The 22,023-nt window shown below is 49.4% G+C and overlaps 1 protein-coding gene across 1 annotated transcript; it reads right to left on the reverse strand.

Annotated features, from left to right (window-relative positions):
- Window positions 1-1,904: 1,904 nt before the first annotated feature.
- On the reverse strand, window positions 1,905-18,159 carry LOC119101649 (glutamate receptor ionotropic, delta-2). The gene is made up of 13 exons (XM_037225062.1): window positions 18,147-18,159; window positions 17,462-17,566; window positions 12,706-12,827; window positions 12,084-12,190; window positions 11,634-11,724; window positions 10,527-10,685; window positions 7,300-7,462; window positions 6,760-6,849; window positions 6,048-6,175; window positions 5,167-5,280; window positions 4,147-4,295; window positions 2,332-2,523; window positions 1,905-1,911 (listed from the first exon to the last, which is right to left on the reverse strand). The coding sequence occupies exons 2-13, from the start codon at window positions 17,529-17,531 to the stop codon at window positions 1,905-1,907; spliced, it is 1,392 nt and encodes a 463-aa protein (XP_037080957.1). The 5' UTR covers window positions 17,532-17,566; window positions 18,147-18,159.
- Between the last annotated feature and the right edge of the window lie 3,864 nt (window positions 18,160-22,023).

Consider the following 22,023-nt stretch of genomic DNA (forward strand, 5'->3'; position numbering starts at 1 on the left):
TGGAAATATGGGTTTGCGGACTTCAGGCTTCGTTTAGCGCAAAGTTTGAAAATGAATGAAGATAAAATTGGCTTCGTTCTCATAGACTCAAAACAATTTTAAAAGGGCTGCCATTTCCGCTGTGCGATAGCTGGAGACCCCATGTATGATCAGGGACTCGACTCCTCCGTGGGAGAAGCACGCCGACAATATCGTTCAAAATGCATCGGAATTATAACATATGAATCGCGATCTGCACCGCCTTAGGCATTACTTTACACCTGATCTGGTGAAAATTGTTATGGAAGCCGGCGTTTTCACAGCCATATCATACTGCCTATGTGTATGGAGTGGCACGACCAAGTGCCAGCGCCAGGCGCAGAAAATTATAAAAAACAACTCTAAATTCCGCCGCCAGGACTGTCTCTGGTATGACACACAGTTAGCGTGTAACACCGATTCTGGAGTATCTAGGCTGAGCACAGATTGATGAATTGCTGTAACAGAGGGACATGCTGAAATCATTCAAAGCGCTGAGATGCTAGCAGTCGTCCCCAGCTGACCAATCTTCTTCCAATCCACGTTCCTCTCATTAAGAGAGACGCGCTCCTCCGTGCCAGTATTCCTCCATCCGCTCCAGGTGCGGGTTGAAAGCCACCAAGCGAGCCCTTCCTTATCGTGCCGTGGCAACTTGGAGCCGCCTGCCTCCGACCACCACCATGTGTTCAGCTGAGGTATTGGAAACTCGCATTTCAAACACAAATATTGTTCCACTTGCCTTGGTTTTAAGCTCATACCGGTGAGATGTATGATTGTACGTCAGATATGTGTATATGTACATGCGTCATATATGTGTGATCTCTGCATGTCATTGCAGATCCCATGTGCTTAAAATTTGTATTCATTTATCTTGGTATATGTGTTTTGGGTATGGCAGATTCTAATGTTATTAATTAAGGGCATTTATTGTATTCATTGTTCGACTTCGTTCGCATGCTATAGTATATTTGGTGCTTTTATGTGTTAATAACGAATTGTAGCAAGTGAGTGAGTGTAACAAAACCTAGCCCAGCATTGCAACCAACCGAATACCCGAAAAGCCACTCCGTGGAAGGATCTCGAGCAGACACAACTGCAAACACGAGCGCTATTCTTACACGTACCGCTATGCGCGCCTCCAACATGCTCACAAGCCGTAGGCCTCTGAATACCGGGATGCCTGCCCACCACAGGCAAGTGGCAGTGGCAAGTGGCACACTCCGAAGCCAGTGTGCTTGCCACTTGCTGCCGAGTTGGACACCATGAGCTTGTGAGTTTGTGAGCCGCGGGGGTGGCACAGCCGGCTGCTGCTTCCTGTGGCGCGCCGTTGCTATCGGGTCTCTTCCTGCGACCGCTCACCAGCGGCCGCACCGGAACCATACGGGCCGGAAACGGCCCGCAGGCCGGCTCTGGCGCCACGGAGCCGGCCGCTCCCCCGCACGGAAGCCGGACGAAGGCGTGCTACAGCGGTCGGCGGAAGGAGTGTGTCCATCTGGTAACGCTCCTTACCATTACAGGATGTCTCGGAAAAGCCTGGCGTTGAGCTGTGAGCAGAATCTTTCTGCGCCAGTTAAGGGGTCCCCGGGTTGCGGATGAAAAATCTGATCTGGTTACCTCTCAGTGATACCCATGGTATATTGCGTGCAAACACTACGGCCAGTAAAAAATGTCAGTTTCGGTCTATCCCTCTCTCGTTCTTTCACGTTTCTCTTGTGTGTATGTTTGATTTCTCACGTGACTTATTGTGTGCTGTGCTATGCTGAACACCGCATCATGCAGTTCGTTCGCTACAGTTCATACAGTCATCACACAGTCTCAGGCACCATTTCTCTCCGCAGTGGCTACCATAATTGCCACAGTGAGACACTAGCGGTTCAGTTATTCCTCTACTTCCTGTGACACAACAAGCGGTCAGCGTCGCATACCGGGCGAACAAAATATACGATTTGTTGCGCTTTTAGTTCCCCTCCCCGGGCGTCGCCGCAGTCCGGCCCCGTAGACGTTTGTACTAGTATTGTGACTGTGCTCGTCTATGCAATGTAGCTACATGATCCTTGTGCCTAACGGCACCTATTACATAGCGCAAACCCGAGTGAACTATTCCCCGCTGGTCCACTGCAGGTCCAGGGCGCTAAGAGTGACCTAATACTCAATGTGACCTGAGGTCAAGTCAGGACACTCTGTTAGGGCGCAGCGACACTGACTGTGCTGCGCAGCCTCCCCACTCCCTACAGAGTGTCCCCTGGGTGAGCTGCGAGCTTCTGGACAGCGGAGACCACGGCGCGCCGCCGATGACACCGCCGCGTGACGAGCTCGACCAGCAGGACGACCAGCGCCAACAGGATGCCGGCGGCGTACAGCAGGAACGTGGAGACCAGGTCGGCCAGCGCGAGCGGCTGGATGCCCACGTCAGTGAAGATGAGGCCCGTGCTGCAGTTGGACGACTTAGGCCAGAACATGGTCTTCCACTTGTTGAGCAGGCCCGTCTCGCTCATCCGCAAAAACCTGCGTCAGGGGCGTTTCTCAGAGCGTGGCCGGCGCGCGGACACTGAGGTGCGACTGGCGGCGGAGGCACGGGCGCTGGCGGCCGCCGAGAGTGCCCCCGACGTAACGTTGACTCTTGTTCCAACAACGTGAAGTAGATCTCAATCTTGTCTAAACTCAGTCTCTCCAAGAGCTCTGAAACCCGTGAACATTCGCACCGAATTCCTACAAGATCGCCAAGTATATATTGCAAACCGCTCGGCTCAGGTGGCCATGACTCCGTGCTCTTCCTCCTTCGCTACATCCCTGGCTACCAGCTGTCAATAATTGTCCAGCTCTCAGATCTGACTCGGACACATTTCCCGTGCAACGCTGCTCCGCGCACCCGGGACATCGAGCAGAAATTGTTTTGTTGTAGATCCCACTTGGTTCGCTGTTTGAAGAACCGGGCTGGGACGGGTTGGCAGCCAACAAGGCCAGTGACGCCAACATTGTACTGCCTCTAGTCAAAATAGCCTTGATTCTCATCTCAAGGGTGCACATTGTGTCTAGATTACTTTTGCTAAGCTTTCAACGCCTGTGTCATTTGGCAATCCCCTGCGCATGGACACGATATGCCCAGCGTTGCACGAGCCTTGCAATGTGTCTTCATCTTGCAATGTCTGCATTAATTGGCGATCCCATGCGGGTGTGGATGCTATATGCATCATTGTTGGAGCTGCGCGGCATATTTTCGACATCTGGTCTTTGCACAACTTGTTTTTTCCGTATATACAAACATATTCGGAGGAACGTCTCAGAACGCGGCATGTCAACACTGATTTTGGAGTCGGTCCTTTACATGCGTTTTCGAAGGGTTAATGCTCCGCATTCTGGAAAAGTGATGGTGCCATGACACTCAAGGGCCCAACGTCCAAACGCCTGTGTACACGGAAAGAGTACCGCCCCTAAATGGCAAAACACGGCCCCGTCTTGCACGTGCTGTGACCAACATCGGCGTCGAACGGGCTTGAATATATGCCGTTTGTCGTTACGCAATTTGAACCCGTGGTATGCGTAAATTTCGTGACAATCCGAACAGCCGTTTATGTTAAGCATCTCGCTATAGACAAGGACAGCCAGACGGAAAGATGACAGGCATACGCTCCGGAATGTGTGAATTGCACATTTATGACCAGCAGTGATTTACGTGATCTGCCTGGTGATAGCAGCCAGCTATCGTTAAACCACCCAACTGCGCCGGTCGGGAAATCACAGTCACATCCACGATCACGATCACGTTCACGTTCACGATCACGATCACCATCACGATCACCATCACGATCACAGTCACCATCACCATCACCATCACCATCACCATCACCATCACGATCACCACCACCGTCACCATTACCATTACTATCACCATCACCATCACCATCACGATCATGTTCACGATCACGATCACAATCACGATCATAATTACGATCACGATCACAATCACGATCATAATTACGATCACGATCACGTTCATGATTACGATTACGATCGCCATCGCGATCACGATTACGATCACGATCACGATCACGATCATGTTCACAATTACGATCACAGTCACGATCACGATCATGATCACCATCACCATCACCATCATGCAGCGCTCACTCCATATCGAACAGCTCCTTCAGTGGGCTGCCCGTCTGCAGGACCCAGCCGAAGCCGACCGTATAGAAGTCGCGCTCGGCCACTTGTAAACGGCAACGTCCCGTGCGTCGAAAGTCCTCGTCCAGTGCGAAGTCCAGAAACGACCGCTCCTGCCGACGAGCGGGCCGTAACGGTCAGGCGTCACGCGGGCGGCGGGGGCGCCTCGCACGACCGCGCAGTCCACAGCACCACCGACACGTCAGGCTGATTGGACGTTAATGTCAGCTTGAGGTGCGGCTCCCACGACCCATTGTGCTTCGAAGCCGACAACAATAAGCCGGCGCAGAAAATCCATGTTTTGGGACGTAAACGCGCAATAAAAGGCGGGTGACTAAAGTCTGGGAATGCTGCTGCTGACTGCTGCTGGGAACGCAGCCGATGCGATCTTCTTGCAAGCAAGGAGGTGGCCTGAGTTTCCCCAGGGAAGGACATGAAAATCTCGCATCTTGGATCGAATACATGTGAACTTGAAGGTATTTAGCGTGGATATTTTTGCTCTTCTCCCTCAGCTAAATATGTTCCCGCTTGTAGCCCAAGTGCGCTGTTGCCCACACTATAACCGACACATCCACGATCATACTGCCGCCTTACCTGAAACATTTATCGACAATCACGTGCCCAAAGAACGATTTGGATCGAAATCATGTCTTACGGAAGCGGAGGCGCTATTGCGTACGTACGGCGATAAGAACCCTTTATTGCATGACTCAGGCCAGCGTAGGCCTGACAAGGAGACATAAACGACGCTATCGGTAGTTCGTCATGCTTCACAGGCAAACATATTTCGGAAGAGCCAACACAACAACTGAATGTAGATCCGCGGCGTGAGCAATTACTAGCTTAGCTTTATACCTTAATGAAAAACTTCACGAGCAGCCCAGCCCTTTTGTGTAGAAATGGCCATAAAGGTATCTAGCAGGCGAAAATGACTGCACTTTCAGTGCGGTACGGCCGACTGCAACCTTTCGCTGGAGCCGTCACCTTGATGAAGGCCCACTGTCCGGTGAGCACCTTGTCGACGCCGGCGTAGTCGGTGGTCACCTTGGCGTCCGTGTACTTAGAGGCTATCCGGGTGTAGGCGGACGAGCCGGACGTCTGCCGGGCGATGGTCTGCGTTCAGTGGGGCTCGGCCGGGGGTGTAGCGGGTCATCACCCGTCGGCTTTGACGTCTACCAGGGAACACTCAGCGTTCAGTGGGGCCCGGCCGGGGGTGTAGTGGGTCACCTCGCGTCGCCTCTGACGTCTGCCAGGGAACAACTCAGCGTTCAGTGAAGCCCAGCCGGGGGTTGTAGTGGGTTATCGCTGGTGATGCTGACGGTTCTGGAGCGCTTAGTGGGACTTGGCCCGGGGTGTGTAGCGGGTCACCGTCGCTCAGGCGCTGAGGGCACCTGGCACCGCTGCTGGAGCTAGTCATGTATAGGCACCGGAGGCGAGCGCCACTGAGCGTGCACGGCACACATGGCGAACCTCGCGTGAACATGATAAACAGACGGCCGCTGACGATGATAGGCGGTAATAGACGGTGATAGCCAAGCGGGGCTTCCGCTTAAACTCGAGCTCGGGCATTATATTGAGCATGAAAGCACACCTTCAAGCTCTGCCGCTATTAAGACTCGAACAATAGTAGGCAAACACGTGTTTGTTGGTATGTCACCTCGCAACGCATGACCAAATGGCGACACAAATGTCAGTCCTCTCAGAACGGAAGTGCATCACGTGAGCAGGAAGTGCTGTCATGAGCAGTGTGAAATTGCCTTAAGGCGCCCTGACTGGAGATACGCTGCAATGCCAGGCGACCTGCGGGTGCTAAACGACAGGCTCGTGTTCCAGCACCACTCCGGATGTCTGCGAAGGGCACCGACATGGAAGAGGTTGTCCATGGCCGAGTAGATGCGGTAGGTCCACTTGATCTCGTCCTGCCCAGCCAGCTCTTCCAGAGACTTGATCGAGTCGGCCACGCTGGGCACCGTCAGGAAGGCGATCAGGGTGCCTGGGAACCCACCTGAGGTCAGGCTTCTTAAGCAATCGTGCGACACAAACCGGCAGCACTGATGCAGCAATGAATGCATTGATGAATGACTTGATGATGCGATGATGCATTGAATGAATGCGCTGGCATTCTGCAGCAGTCAAACATGCCGCCATTGGTCTAAAAGTAGCTCTCGACACACCAATTAGCGTCATACAATAAATGATATTCTGGACTCGATATATAATGGTCGAAAATATTCCCTCACGTTTAGAACTGCCTAGCGGCCATATGCTCGCAACGTTAACACAGTATAGATGATTGATAATCAGGTAGCGTGCAAGGGATCCAGCTGTTTGTCGTCTTTTACTATGCATCTCACTTTGTCCATTTCCGTCGCAGTTCCTAGTCTCAGGCGCTTACGGCGTTTACCGCGGAAGCCGTTCGGACAGCGTAGCAGGAGCCAGCTTTGGCGGTCACTCAAGAGGGAGCGGAAGATGGGCTGAGGTAACAATGCAGTGAAACGAGACAAGTCCCCTTTGTCGGCGCCTGACATGTCACGGCGTGACATCTGATACGCCTCCGGCTAACCCGTGCGTGCTTACCAGTGTAGCAGGCCATAAGAGTGATGGCGGCCAGCCACCAAAACGAGAGCAGCACGCGAGACGCCATGTTGGCCGGGATGCTGTGACCGCCTGGCAACGAAGGCTGGTTGCCAGGCACCGGGCAACAAAGAACATCTGACCACACCAGGGCTCATGCCACGGCGATTTAGGTAAATCCTGAGTGTTTTTACAGTACCGCTGTTTGCGGTGGCAGGTCAATTATGTAGACATCTGGAGTCGAAAGAGATCTGCGTGGCCGTGACGTTGATCGAAGAAATGACGTCAGAGCAAACCATCACTGAGATGAATAGTAGCAGGGCTGGTAATTCAGTGCCTGATCAGACGCACATTATTGCATTTTTCTGATTTTCTTCTACCGGTCATCACCTGCAATGGTAAAGGTTTTTTTTTAAAACACCTTTCTCTTCTTCATTCCCCACACTTAAATGGAAAATTACAAATTTTGCGGTAGGGTACACATTGTAAGACCAATTAACTTATATGGAGACTGAAAGTGAGGGGCCTAAAAGCCGGTCTTACCTTGTCCAATAATTCCGGCGAAGATGAACCACTGCATCTGTGAGTAAGTCGATTTCGCACCGTGATCGTGTGGGTAGAGTTTCGGGGCGTACGGGTTCACGCGGTCTAGAAGATACAGCAGGGGCGTGATGCACGTCACAGTGACACCAACTGCAACCCAGACCTGCAACAAAGGCGGGAGCCAACTGCAGTGAGAAATCCTCACCTGCTGGCAGCCAGAAGCCTTTCACACATGGCTGAAAATAGCTCCTAAAAAAACCACGATGATGGGAGATCAGCCTGATTATTCTTTATGTACACCGACTCGCCCAATTGCCAACATGTGAGACGGTCTCTAGATGCTGGTTTACTTTTTAAGCATGGTATGTTCACTGGAAAGCTTAAAGGGGATGTTTCACATGTGAAAATATTGGAGCATGCATGAGACATGATGAAATAAGTACACTTATTAGTATCGACATGCTTTTTAAGTGGAAAAGACTCCCCTACACAGCAAAATTCTCTGTTGAGTTAATGTGCTCCCCAAGGCGTCATCGTTTGATTACGCCAGCGTACCTTGCACAGTATTGGTGGTGAGCCAATTGACGGCCGTTTATTTTTGTTACCTTGATCACCTCATGGCTAATGGAATGGCAGGATTTAAATGACGGTATTATGAAGTCATGAAGCCCAAGGCGACTTTGAAATACTCTCCTTGTTACACTTTTTCCCACTGTCACGGGCGTATAACTCAGAAACTAGAGGGGTTTAGGTCTTAAGAAGGGCAGGATTGTGAACATTGATTGTGATTGCAAACGAAAGGCCTTCAAGATGGCGATTTCAGTTCAGGGCGTGTAGCTCAGAAACTAGAGGGGCTTAGGTCTTAAGAAGGGCAGGATTGTGAACATCGAGTGTGATTGTAAACGAAAGGCCTTCAAGATGGCGAGTTCAGTTCAAAATCCAAAATAAATGTGTAACACTTCCTTTAACGCGAGGGTCTTTGCCCTTCGTCCTTGGTCTGAGATGCAAGAACATTTTTTTCAAAGTTGTAATCGAAGCTTTTGAATAGATGAATTTCGGGAGTCAGAACTCACGCTAACCAGTGCTTGTGTGAGCCTTGGTTCCCAACATCCGATCACGTAATTCCAGGTCAACGGCAGAATTTGAGGCGAAGGTGTAGCGTGCCGCAGTGCTCGGCACGGCCCGTTCTGCCCTCTGGCGTTACCTGAGCTTTAACGCGGTCGCTGCCACCGGCCGCTGCCACTGGTCGCGGGCCATGTATGTCAAATACGAATAGCGAGCGCGTAAAACGACACGAACCCAACAACCACGGATGGGTGGATTAGAACGTAGACGCTCTTGCCAACTGGGCTACGGGAACAAACATGTAGGTGCAAACTTACGCAGTTTGACGAATCCGTATATCAAATCAAACAGTGAGTATATGTTCTGCTTGGTATAGGTAAAAAAGCTCTTGAGCTCCTGGTATTGATATGGGTATCCAAGCTATCGATGTTTTTTAATAACTTTATTTATTCTGACATACTTTTGCGCAAATCTGAGAATGCGTTTCAAAAAAAAAGAACTAGAAAACGGACATATGTTTATGACTCTCCCTGCATCCTCCATCTTATCCCCATCACTCTTCCAGCAGCGTCACTGTTGCTGAGTACCATTCCAGAACATTATAACATTAAAAACAATTTACATATCCCGCGCATTCGGGTTACGTGGGTCATTCCCAGTAATTCGGAGTTAGCCTTTACTTTGAAGTACCGTCAAATGCTATCTAAAATATTTCGTGAATTTGTATCCACATTTAAAGATTTCGATGGCCAGGGATAACTGACAACTCGAAATGTGTTTCATTGTCGTTTAGCCTGCGCAAAGTCGGTGCAAGGACCTTTCACGAGACCGATTTAAAAAACCGTGTGTTCTTGTGCGTATAAATCTTTAAATCTTAAACCTTGTTTGACCTAAAATAGGCCGTCACAATGATATAACTTTAAGACCAGGCATTTATACACAAAGCACCGGCTTGCTTATCCAGCAAGTCACCTTTTTCTTTTTATTTTACCATCCAAGGTGTCGTGAATGTACATATTCGCCCCAACCAGGCGCCTTTTCCTCGTAAGTCAAATTTGCCGATCGAACTTCCTGAAGCGTGTGAACAGACCTGAACTCAACCGGCTGTGCTGCATCCACGCGCCACACGCCTGTCCCATGGGATACGCCTAACGGTTCATGTTGCGCACAGCTAACATGAATGCGGCATCGATAGAGGGAAAAGTGCTTTTTTACAGACGTCATTGGTGCCCGATGAGATGACCGAGGCGAACACTGTTACCTGAAGCAACGAATAAGCTGCAAGCAACCATGCTCTTCGAGATCATCTCGGAGGGTGATAATGATGTCATAAAAGTTTAAAAAAACCGTGCCTTTGGCTAGCAGCAGGCAACAGGCTCGATAGATAAGACAAATGAATGGTGACGGGACCTAGTACAGCCGTGCGGGCCAAAGCGGAAGAACGTTATCCGCTGGATGACATGTGATTGGACGAGCAACAATACTGCCTCATTTACGCAAATAATGAATGATGTTTGCTTCGAACTGATGGTACCATTGATTTATTCATTTCCAACGACGTTTTGCCGATACTCGACTAATGCTGAGCAAGTCGTGGCATTAGAAACGCACGAGACTTGGTGCGGAATTCGCCGCCCATTTGCCTGAGCTATGAGAAAATGAATCGGGGTCCAGCAGTTACCGCCGCGATGTAAGCCGTGGCTGGAGAAGCGCCGCGTGAAGAAAAATGCTTGGGAAACTCTGAACTGACTTTTCCGTACACGGCACATATGTGAACTGGCTTTGATCGTGCAAGGCTCACTATTATTTGCGAAAATCGCCATTTGCGTCCTTTAACCACCACGCAGCGCCAGTGTCACCACCAAGCAAATAGCCGCGGCTGCTGCGTAGCGTCCGGTTATAATTGACGGTCGTTTTTCAGGGTGCGATCTCAGAATAGCTTTTAATGTCACTAAAAACAGCTGGAATTTGTACGCATCTTGGAAAGTGAAACCATCTATCAGCCTCATTTGCATCTCCATAAGACTATGTCAAAGACAACTAAACGTTATCGCCGTATTTCCGGCGTCACATGATTTGACATCCTACGAGCCAGCAGGTCACCTTCACCTCGCAACACGCGATTTCGCGCCACGCGGCGCGGGCGTCGTATGTCGTCGCACCTGCCACGGGAAGGGCTGGACCAGCGCGAACAACTTGCTCTCTGGCTGCGGCGCCGGCAGGAGGATGGCCGTGGTTTCCTCGTGGAAGGCTGTCGTGAAGTCGATGCCCTGTTCCCGGATGTGGGAGATGGTGAAGCCCGACACCGCCATGTCAACCTCCTGAACAGGCCAGAAGGATTCAGGGTCTTGTGTCATCCGAGGTCGACTTCGCCGGCCGACACTGGTTACACGCGGGTTGACATGACATTGGTCAGCGTAACCCCTTCAATATGCGACTGAAACACGAATCGGTTTATAGCGTAGGCAGTTAACGATTAATGAGCCTGGCGTATGAACTGCTAACAGAAGAGAGCTGACATGAATGAGGAAATGGCCTGCATGCGTCATAGCATCATCATAAATAACAATGGTACGGAGCACCGTTTAACTGCCAGTTGTATGAGTGATAGTAACTGACAAAACACCGTTTCGCGGCTGATTACCATCGCGCGCCGTTTCTGCACAGCAGTGAGCCAAAAGCCCCTACGGCTCGTGGTCATGTAGCATGTAGCATGTAGCGTGTAGCATGTATCATGGAGCGTGTGACATTTTGATGTGCAAAGAGCTGGTGTAAGAGAATTACATGACACAGTTTGATACTCGGAGTTCCACCATCCCAATCTTACACTTAGTATGCTGGCAACACTGGAAAGTTAAACCTGAAACATCAACCCACGTGAAGTAGATATGCCTGTCGTGTTTTGAATCGGCAAAATAAGACTCATGACAAGAAAGCTCAGAACTCAAAATAGGTCAGAACGAAATGACATGATAATAATCACAATAACAATTTTTGCCAATAACATAACAAAATAACGATCATATTCTCCTCAAGCTGAAGTAGCAAGAAATGGTCATCAGTAATTACAAACCAGACGAGCATTGCTATAATTGCGCCTGCTGAAAGCTATTCTCTGGAATCGATGTGTTCAAGGCTGATGGGACTCGTCTATTTCAGACAGCTACTTGCAGATCTATTCAGAGTTATCTTGTCAAACAGTGACTTGTCAAGCATTGCTCCTCGCTGCTTGGTGGCGCTCTTATGGTCATTTCACATCACCGGCTCACCGTTCTGTTGACCATCCCAACCATTCCGTTCCAAGTATTGTTTGGCAGAAGACTACCCCAGTTTCCGTCGTACGGCAGAACAAGGTCTATTCTGAAAGAGTACATGTGTCGTTCAGAACCAAGTTGATGCGACCATCCTGCACCTCACATTTGTCAGGGGTGAGAGCGGCGAGGGTGTGAAAGCGTGAGACGATCTATGATGCGATGGCATTTGACATACCCGAAAACTGAAACAATGGCGATATTGCGGCCACGGGGCTAGCACCCAGCGTTCTGTGTGTACAGAATATGCTGGCACAAAGTGACGCAGTCGACGCATGAATGGTTTTAGTGGTGCAGGTGCAACAAATGGCATCAAGTTGAAAATCTTTCCTCAAGTCGCTGCATGCAATGATGTATGTTTCGAAAGAGACGACACATCTGTTAATTAACTCAAGCCGTTTCACTTACTTAAAATTGTATTTTCTCATTAAAGTGGTCAACATTTCGAAGCAAAAGCCTCGGTACCCTACGATTTTTCCGTCTGGGTTTACTTCCAGAATTGTTAGCGGTGGCCGCTGAAAAGGGTAAAAGGGAGTTAAAACATACGTAGCAGACGTGCGCAACCACCAAAGTGAAGCGGGAAGTTCGTTACGTTGATGTTGTAGAATATGAAGCAAGGATAAATATGGACAAGATACATTACGTTCGAAAACAATGCAAATAGATCCATCTATAATCGCATGGCTGGGCGTTTAGTCGCAAGTCTTCTCCTGTCAACTCGGCGCAGTAAAGCTGATTCATGGCATGCACTGCACACTTCATACTGCAGAATGGAGAGCCATAGCCAGGGCGCTAGAGAGCCACATCATAGACATCGCCCTGCAATCATTTTGCGGTGTCTGTGGACACCCACACATGCATCCCCTGATTACCTTTGTGACACCCAGCGGTAGAAGATGATTTTCCATATGTCTGATATTTTACCAGGCCATAATGGGTTTGTCGTACATCTGTGAGGTTTCCACGGTGCTTGGCCCCCACTGCCACCTCCGGCGACGTCCCGCCGGGCCCGCCCCAGAGCCCGCCGTACCTGTATGGTGGCCACGCTGAGTGTGCTGTTGTGCAGACGACGCCGCGCTGCCGCCAGTGCGGCGCCATCCCACTGCGTCCTCCTGCGGCCGTGCAGCAGGCCCAGCTCGTCGCCGAACTCGCCTGGTGGCACGCGGCGGGCCGGCTGTACGACGCACATGTGGTGGTGAGCGCGGAAAAAGACGCACGACACGCTCCGGCAAGCGTGAAACGACGCACAACACGCGGGGGGAGTATGGAAAGGCGCACGGCGGCATTCGTGGGAAAAGGCACGATATGTGGAGGGTGGAGGGGAGGGGGGGGGGGGGGGGCGAGCACAGAAGGACGGACGGCGGCAAGCACGCAAATACGCGCGACACGCAAGGGCGAGCATGGAAGGTGATTCGCAACACAGGCTAGCGACTACGTTTCGACGGCTGAAGATATTTACAGGTCAGTACTGCAACAGCTTTTTCCGAAGCAAAGCACCAGGCTTAAAGCAGTTGCATGCAAGTTTATGCTCAAGTCTTCTGCATTATATTTTGGTAGGCAAAACATGATCGCCTGCCATCTGGCTGCTTTTCTAACCGCACGATTAATGCAAAGAGCAATATGAATATATGCATATATATGCATATATATATATATATATATATATATATATATATATATTTGTACACACAAGTGCTTAAAAGCTTGCCAACAAATATTGTGCAACAAATTTTAACATAAATAGCACGAGCTGTTGGTCGGAACTGTCCACTCCAAATTCTACACCATCCCACCCGCTAGAGAAATAATAAAAAAAAACATGAGCAATTCCATTGCCATCACTGCTGCATATGGGCGGCACAACCCATGCCTTCTGGTGGCTGACGAGTGGCCAGGCAGTAAAACGTCGGGCACTGCAACGAGTGAGTTATAACCCACAACCGATTGCCTTGTAGAGCGTTCAGTTTTGCTCGTAACGATTAGCCCCTGCGTGACCGGATCTGCTCCGCTTCCAACCAGGGCTTCTACTGGGGTAACGGCGCCAAGCCACGGCTGGGCCGTCCCTGCCGCCGTTCAGTGGCGAGGGCGGTGGCCGGCGGCCGATTGGGCGGATCAGTACTACGACCGCGGCTCGTGCTTCCTCAGCGGAAGACCCCCGGACAAACAACCTACCTGCAGCGTGAACCCAACCCACCCGTGAAATGTTATTCCTCGCTCATCTTGTTCGGGGATTAGGTTCAAGAATGCGATTTTGACTGAAGTTGAGTGAGTCATTGGGGCTTTCCGACAAATGCCGCTGCTGAGGCAATGGCGTCGCCTGCGTCTCACCCTGGCAGGAAAGGCATGCACCGCGGGGAATCAAATCCATATCTCTGGTTTACTGGACGCGGTGGTTAACTTTTGATTTGAGCTAGGAATGGAGTTGGTTACAATAGTATTTTGTGTAAACTTCAAGTCTAATTTTAGGAGAATCGGTGAAGGTGTACACTCAGCCAAAAAGTGTATTAAGAGATTGGGCATCAACCGGGAAGCTGTCCTAATTTGATTTTCTAGACAGAGCACACAATTTTATATCCAGAGAACAGATCTCCAACTCCAGTAAATTCTGGTCGACTGAAACATTGCAACTTTCGCGCCTTGTCCCCAACTGCAGCGCTATTTCGGTCATTTCAGGCGGACGTACCAGAGTTGAAGATATACTGCTGCTGCCGGATGCATGCTGGAATAACAAAAGTACCAGCTCGCCTACCAACCTTAGATGCAAACAATGACAAGATATGGCCACAGCAGGCCAGAATTACACATAACTGATACACGGGTTAAAACCTATCCCGTCATCAGCCTGCACGAATTAGAGTTGGCCTTTTACGAGACCTCACGAGCTAAAAGTTGGCCCGTTACGAGGCTGCGCGAGTTAAAAGTTAGCATGTTACGAGGCTGCAAATGTTGAAATTTAACCCGTTACGCGCTTGCACTAACAAAAAGCTAATCCGCTACTTTACTTGTTCGATGCATTTGCGATACCTCGCATATAGTTGCCAGCAAATCGCAAGACATTCATTTGATACACATACAAGGCTCCATGAGTGGCAAAACGTCGTGGTGACGACTTGCTTGATGAAGTCGGCGACAAAAGGTATATCTTTATCATGACCCTTGTTGGCAAACATAACTGGCGACCTTTTTGCTATGTCATGTCACATGGTATCACGTTAGGCTGTTGGCGACAGTTTTTTTCAGCAAGAATTCAATCCGCAGCAAAACAAGCGTTGACATCGCTGCAAGGCTCTAAGAATTTGCACCCGACTTGAGAGGTTCAAAAATGTTGACATTTTTGCACTCGGATTCGAGAGATTTGTGGTGAATGTATCAAATAAATCGGATGCATCAAACGTGCTGCAAACATTTGTCAGTTGTGTGAGTAAATTAAATGTGTCAAGTATCTCGAAACTTGTAGGAAAATGCAAACTTTGTAAATACACTGAGATCCCCGCCACTGCCCATAAAAGCTACTATGAATCTGTTGATTAAGTGCTCAAAATACTGAGTTTTGCACATGCGTGGAACGTGTAGAATGTGTTAAACTCTTTCAAACTTTTAAATAGCATTCCCTGTGAAATTTCGGTTGCAGCAGGGTGGTGACAGCAGGACGAGCAGGGGAGGGGGGAGGGGGGCGACAGATTGACTGGCATCAGGATGTAGATACTACCAAAACAAATACAAATGGGGACCGTGTTCCTTGGGATCCGATCCGAATACAACTTGAGACTGCATCAGGAATTACCAAGTATCAGTTAAGTAGGCAGAAGGGTGCTGGTGCATAGCGTATGCCCTAGAACAGGGGATTCGGATACGTGGGATTCGGAAGAATCTAATTTATTTAAATCTAATCCGAAAAGCCACATCAAGCCATGGACCCAGTTCCCAAACGTGAAAGAGCAAATTAACACACATTTATTTACACTGCATGAACTCGTGGACAAAAACAATTGAGTGCAACCGGCATGTCCATTGATCAGTGACTAGCATCGCATGTTCAAGCGAAAATCGACCCATCTCCGGCTCGTGTACAGATCTATGCAAAGCACTTGAAAGGTCTTCCGGTAATTTATTTCAGTTTAAATAGCAATCACCTCAAGCCGACTCTTAAGTATGCAGTTAGATGCATCAACTATTAGCTAGGTCCATATCTCCATCATATCAACTGGATTCAACATGCATATATCGGTTCTACATTGGGATGTTAAATATGACAAGAGACACTAATAAACACGCGCTTAGTTTTGGATTCATTTCAACCTTAGTTAGGTTTTTACAAAACAGTTTCCAAACGGCGCTGTGTGGTGACCAAACTCTGTTAAGCTGTACACAACTGAGTAACCGATATCTTTGCGTGAAAAACTTCGATTAAGAATTATCTGATGCAGCAACTGAGTTCAAAACGAAATCATGCTCTTTTGCACGGGAGACCATTTGTATTCTTCTGGGCAGGGCGCTGCCTCCCCCTCCCCCATGTCAAGTTGGCCTCCCAACGCTGAGTTTGCCAACTTCCAACCCTTCGAAGTCTTAGTAAAAGCAGGATGTTAAAAATAAAAGTTAAAAATGACATCAGCTTTAAGAGTTTTTCCAGGAATGGTTTCACAGGCGAAGGAAACAACAAAAACCAACTGCAATGCCATGCTCAGTTAAGTGCGACTGACTGAGCTGGTTTTTTTTAGAGCTAGTGCTTTTAGAGCTGGTCCAGACTTTTAAAGCTCCACGTTCATCCCCAATTAGCTGGACTATTATCTGTTTTTTTCAGGATCTCTGTTCTTTTCCATTGCTTGTTTTTCGTTAAATGATCAATATGCCTTGCTAACTCAGGCCTAGGTTTGTGCTATCGTCTGGGTGTTTTGATATTTTTAAGCGGTGTTTCATGTTGTAAAGAGAGCAGCAAGTTAATGATTTTCACGACGTTTTATCGGAAATTGAAAACTAACCGGTTCAATATCAATCCTCAAAAACGTCACCGAGTCATTAGCCGTCCACATTCGGAACAACCTTTGAAATGAACCGACCTTCACTTCGACATGACTAATCGATTGGACAGTTACAAAAAACCTGACAATTGACATGAGCCGACTAAACCGATAGTGATAATCACCCGACAATGACCACCAAAACAACACTAGCCGCGCTCAGCGTGCCCAACGCGAGTGCTGCGTTACGTGCGGTACATGTTTACTGCGTCATATCTGTCAGCCGGGCTGCCATTGCAGCCTTTAATAATCGCGCGCATCAACTTACACCCTTTATTCCCCGGGCCATAAACGTTCAACAGCGTCTGAAGCAGCATAACATCAACCCGACATCGATCACCACAACTCGGTTTCTCAGGGCGACGCCAAGTAAAATGACAATGGAACCCAACGACGGCATCTTGCGTCGAGCCATAGCAATGAAACGTATTGCGTCCGGCCGGCGAGGGGGGACTTCTCTTTCCCTTTTCGTTTTTCGAGCACAGCTCAAAGATGAGCGCTCGCAGCAACACAAGTTTTTTTAGTCTCTTTACCCATTAATTTGGTATTTTCTGTATAATTTCAAAGTTTTGACCTGCCAAGGCCAGTAAACTAGATCAGCTCAAAGAAGATGGCTTCTTAAAGAACTTTGAGCACGCATAACTCTTTTGTGTGCTATCTGTCATCATTAAAACCCGTCATAGCAATAATGTACAAGTCAAACCCGAGCCAGCGTTTTTACCTGATGACCTGCTATCGTGCGGTTTCAGCCGCAGTGGCTGGGCCTACCTCTGGAGAGCAGAGCGTCGCCAGTGAGCAGCATCATCGGGAGCAGCGCCAGCGCACCGCCCGGGAGCATTCTTCACCTGGCTGACGTCAGCAGCATCACACCGCCTGTCGGAGATCAACCTTGCTCTGATCACTGCCGAGGCAGAGTGAAAGCAGCCCCTGCGTGCGCGGCTGGAGAGTGCTGACACTTCTGCAGGTGTTGTCACTCTAGCGTGTCGCTGCGGAGAGGGGGAAGGGGGGAGGGGCAGTTGCCGGTCCTCGGGAAAATCTTCAGCAGCTACTTGACTTGAAACTCCTGCACAAAGTATGATTAGATAGTCTATTTCCTCTAGCAATCTGAATGAATTGTACCCGGCTGTCCACTTAAGAGAGGTGAGCTTTGAATTTAGAGGGATGACCCGTCTTTTGGGAGATAATGGTTTATCACTACAGCGACTACCAAAGTCACATTCGGAGGCTGCGTGCCATTGATGGGAGCAAAGCCCCCTCCAATGCAGCGTTATCAGTTTAAATTGCTTCTTTTACACCACCACATCAGTAAAAAAGACGCCAGGAAAAGCATCCTTCCATGATGTGCTTTGACTGCCGACCCCTGATGGGACGGGGATGGAGGGGGGGGGGGGGGGGGGGGGGAGGGGAGGGGAATGGGCGCCGACCACGGCCACCTCACTGGTTCGTTGCTAACCGCTCGGTCTCCAGCAGCCAACTGCACACCCCACCGCCAGCCCCCTGACAGGGCTGGCCGATACAGCTGCGTCGGTGGGCAGGGCTGACCAATGTGCGCACACTGCTGACTGTCGCACCCGCCAGCGACGGAGCGGAGCCCCGCTGTGGCCCAGAACGGAACCCCGCTGCGCCCCAGAGTGAAGCCCCACTGCGTCCCAGAGCGTACCCCACTGCGCCCCAGAGCGGAGCCCCACTGCGCCCCAGAGCGGCCCGCTGACAGCGGTCAACTCCATAAGCAACCACGACACCGCGAGCACTTCAAATGGCGATTCGGATCAACTTGATCTGTGGATTTCGTCAATGTCGGTAGAAGCTGATCAACAACACACACTTGTTGTAAATCTTCGATCCAGGCATTTCTGGGGAAAAGTGCAAAAGCTAACGCTTAAATTTGGATACCATCTCCTAGAAGAAAAAAATGAGGGTTGCTTCACAGAAGAACGCAATCACGCCGAACAGGTGGCATGGAAATGAGGGCTTTGTTCTTAACACGCGCCAGAGTGGGTGTTAAATTGATCCCTCCAAAAAGTTTTTTTCCAAAATGACATGACATGCATGACATGCCTCAAAGCCGCGCCAAACGTTGCATATTTGTAGAGAACTGTACAGCAGAGCTTGTGATGTGAAGTATTAGATTAGAACAGCTGAGTGTGAGACGAAGCCATACGCGTCGGAGACAATTTCTGAAGTAAAAAGCCAATTATATTTATAAGTACAATCAATTACATTGACCTAGAGTCAGACAAGATAGTACTAATAGCCTTATTCTTTGGAAAAAAGCCAGAAGGATGGAGATATAGATGTGTTGATATTTTGGCTAACGTGTCTTTATCCAAACGAACAGCGGGGGTCTGCTATTCTTTTCGTTAAAGGCATGCTGCCGAAATGTCGACGAATCTATATTTCCATTTTCTTGTTTTTTTTTCTCCGAGAAATAAGGCTGTTACTACTGTCCCATGCACAACGTTCATCGCAAATGCACTTAACAGCTTACGCAACCTAGAGTCAGACACGAAGGTCAGACCGGAGTCAAAACTTACCTGCTTTACCTTTTTACTCAAGAGCTTGGCTTTACGGCACAGTTGTTGGTGATCATTTCAAATTCATTGATGCTAGGGATCGTAACAAACATGTTCCATTGACTTTTAAGGATCAGGGCCGGCCACTGTCCTAAAGTTACCCAGGTTATCATTTTGTTGTTAGGAGCCTACCGCATGGCATAATCCCAGGTGCGTATGCGAATGACAAAACAAGGGCAAACTCGTAGGTGCTTGGTCACCTTGACCTCATAAAGGTAAAACAAGGTCACTAGCATTATTGACATTTTGCTCAGAACAGGTAGTTTCGCCTTTTTCCAGTTTCACGGCGTCTGCATGCGGAGGTTTGGCGGCACTCGAGACCGCTATCTGGATTTTGACCTTGTTTGACCTAACAGGACCCCAAGCTCATGATCTAGGAACCTCATATTTTGGCATAATCGAGCTCACGTAAGGTCGGTCTATCCTGTAAATTTTGTGTCCCTTCCTGTCCTAGTCTCTGAGATCTAAGGGGGTTAAATTGACCCCCACCCAAGTGCAAGACATTGAGCCGGCGTGTTAAGTTATTTCAGGTCCAGATCACCGAAGCCAGGACACTCTACGAAAGGCAACCGGATGCTTAATTGGAAAGGCAGCCGGAAAGGGTAGAAAGTGCAAATGACGACTGTGCGGGAGATGTGGTTTTGTTGCGTCTAGAGAAGGCTATTTTTCCTGCTCAATAACAAATCGCAGCTAGCTAGCGGAGGCTAGCAGCTAAGCTAGCTAGCTAGCTTAGGCTAGCGGAGACTGGCTGGAAGAAGCGCAGGCTTATTGGTGTGAAGAGTAAGCACTTGGGCGAATTGAGCCACGCTTGATTTGTAACAGCAGCAGACACAGGCGGGATGCCAGTTGTGTGTATAGTGGCACGACGTGCGTTGACCCTTGACCTTTCCAGCCGACGAGCGGGCATTATGTTGCGCACGCGTTCAGTGCATGCGCACGTGACATGGGGTGATGACCCGGGCCCGACCACGTGGGAATCAGACGCGCCAACCTCTTCGGACGGACTCCGTGGGAGCAGGTTCGAATTCCGGTTCATGCCCCTGAGCGCCAATATGGTCAGTGCAGTCGCCGGCGCTTCGTAAAAGTAGCGTGACGGCGTGCATTTCTTTCCTTTTTACAAAAAAAGCTCGCATCATGACTTTGTTCAAGCAATATGACATTGACGAGCGTGAGGAGGTAACAAACGGCTTATTACGGCGCTGCGTCACATAAAGGTCACTCATTTAATATTACCAAAGTCAGTACGGCCATCGATTGCTCGGTAGAAACAATAACAATGGTGACAAGTGCATAGCAGTGCGAACTTTGTGAACAATAGCGCATAATAATGATGTTTCGGTTCCGGTATTCCGGCTCTCCTTTGTCCGCACTCTAGTGATGGTCTCTCGGCACGCGCTGCGACAGTGATGGACAATTTTTGCGAACAATGGCGCCGCTTTTCCGTCCGATGATGCGGGTCGCGGACTACAGGACGTGTCGACAGCTGCTGGCAGCGGTCGAACAGCCGCTCAATGGCCAAGAGCCAAGCCAAGTTAAAAATTCATCAGTGGACTGCTTACTCGGTGAGGCGCCATCCATTACAAGTACCTGCAAGCACCTCATCACCTGCAGCGGGGCGTGTGTAAAGTGACACATTTCACATACACATTTTATTTACGAGTGCAAAATACTCTGCGGTACGTTGAACAATGCCTCACGCTATGCAAATGGGTATGTGTATCCAAAAAATGGTCAGGCATACATTGTGTTATAAATGGTTTATGAAGCTTGAGACATCGCTACCCTTTGGTTGGATGTAAATCATGCATGTGATTACAATGGCGGCAGAAAGCGATGCACCATCCACGTTACCCGGCCAAGGATATCTGGGTTGGCGTGAACTGCCCGATACGTAGGTGCGGTTCATACATGTGGCCGCTCCATGTAACGAATCCCGTGCTTGCATATATGTGGACTGTCACCACCAACACTGGGCATCCTAGAACACGGCTGCAAACATGACCTATCAGTCGCTCCGTCACGAATACGTGCGAATGAGCACCAGACACACCTGCACCACGTGGATGGTGTGGGTGCCTTTTTACCATGACCTCTTTTAGTGGCGTCCGTAGGGAGGAAAACATGAGGAACCAGACCGCCGGGCATCTGCGTCAGTTGTGAAAGCATTTGTGGCCATTGTCATGCAGTAAGAATACACATTTCTTTGCATTGTCCTACTCATAAAAGACCTCTGTTCGGCGGTCGCCAGTGAAATGTGCAGCCGAACTGTGCTGATCCGATGCAGGGGTGCTAAAACGCCACCTCGTTACTCGTCAGCGGTACATGTCGACAGCAAAATAAACGGATCACATCAGCGCTCGATGTCAGAGACTCATACAACCACGTAATTCAAGCGGTAGAATAAGCATTTCACATCATCTGCCACTATATGCGCACAACTGACATAGGCATCAGCCGCCGGTGACTACTGCTCCTGATCAGTAGTGGACGGTGGCATGAACAGTGAACGTCTGCGGTTAACATCAGCACTTGACAGCCCCGTCACATCCTCACTGTAGTGCCGGAAGAAAATGTTTCGCTGCCCAGTGAATAAACAGTAAATGTAGGCGCCAATAGTCAACGTCAGCATACATTAGATGCATAGGACACTAGCAGTGAACATCCGCGGTACATGTCAGTGCAACGATGATCGGAAGTTGACATGAGCCATTAACATCAATGGTGAACGCCAGCATTGAACATCACCGGTCAACATCA

This window comes from Pollicipes pollicipes, unplaced genomic scaffold, assembly GCF_011947565.3.
Source record: "Pollicipes pollicipes isolate AB1234 unplaced genomic scaffold, Ppol_2.1 Scaffold_2555;HRSCAF=2994_pilon_pilon_pilon, whole genome shotgun sequence".
NCBI classification, from domain to species: Eukaryota; Metazoa; Arthropoda; class Thecostraca; order Pollicipedomorpha; family Pollicipedidae; genus Pollicipes; species Pollicipes pollicipes.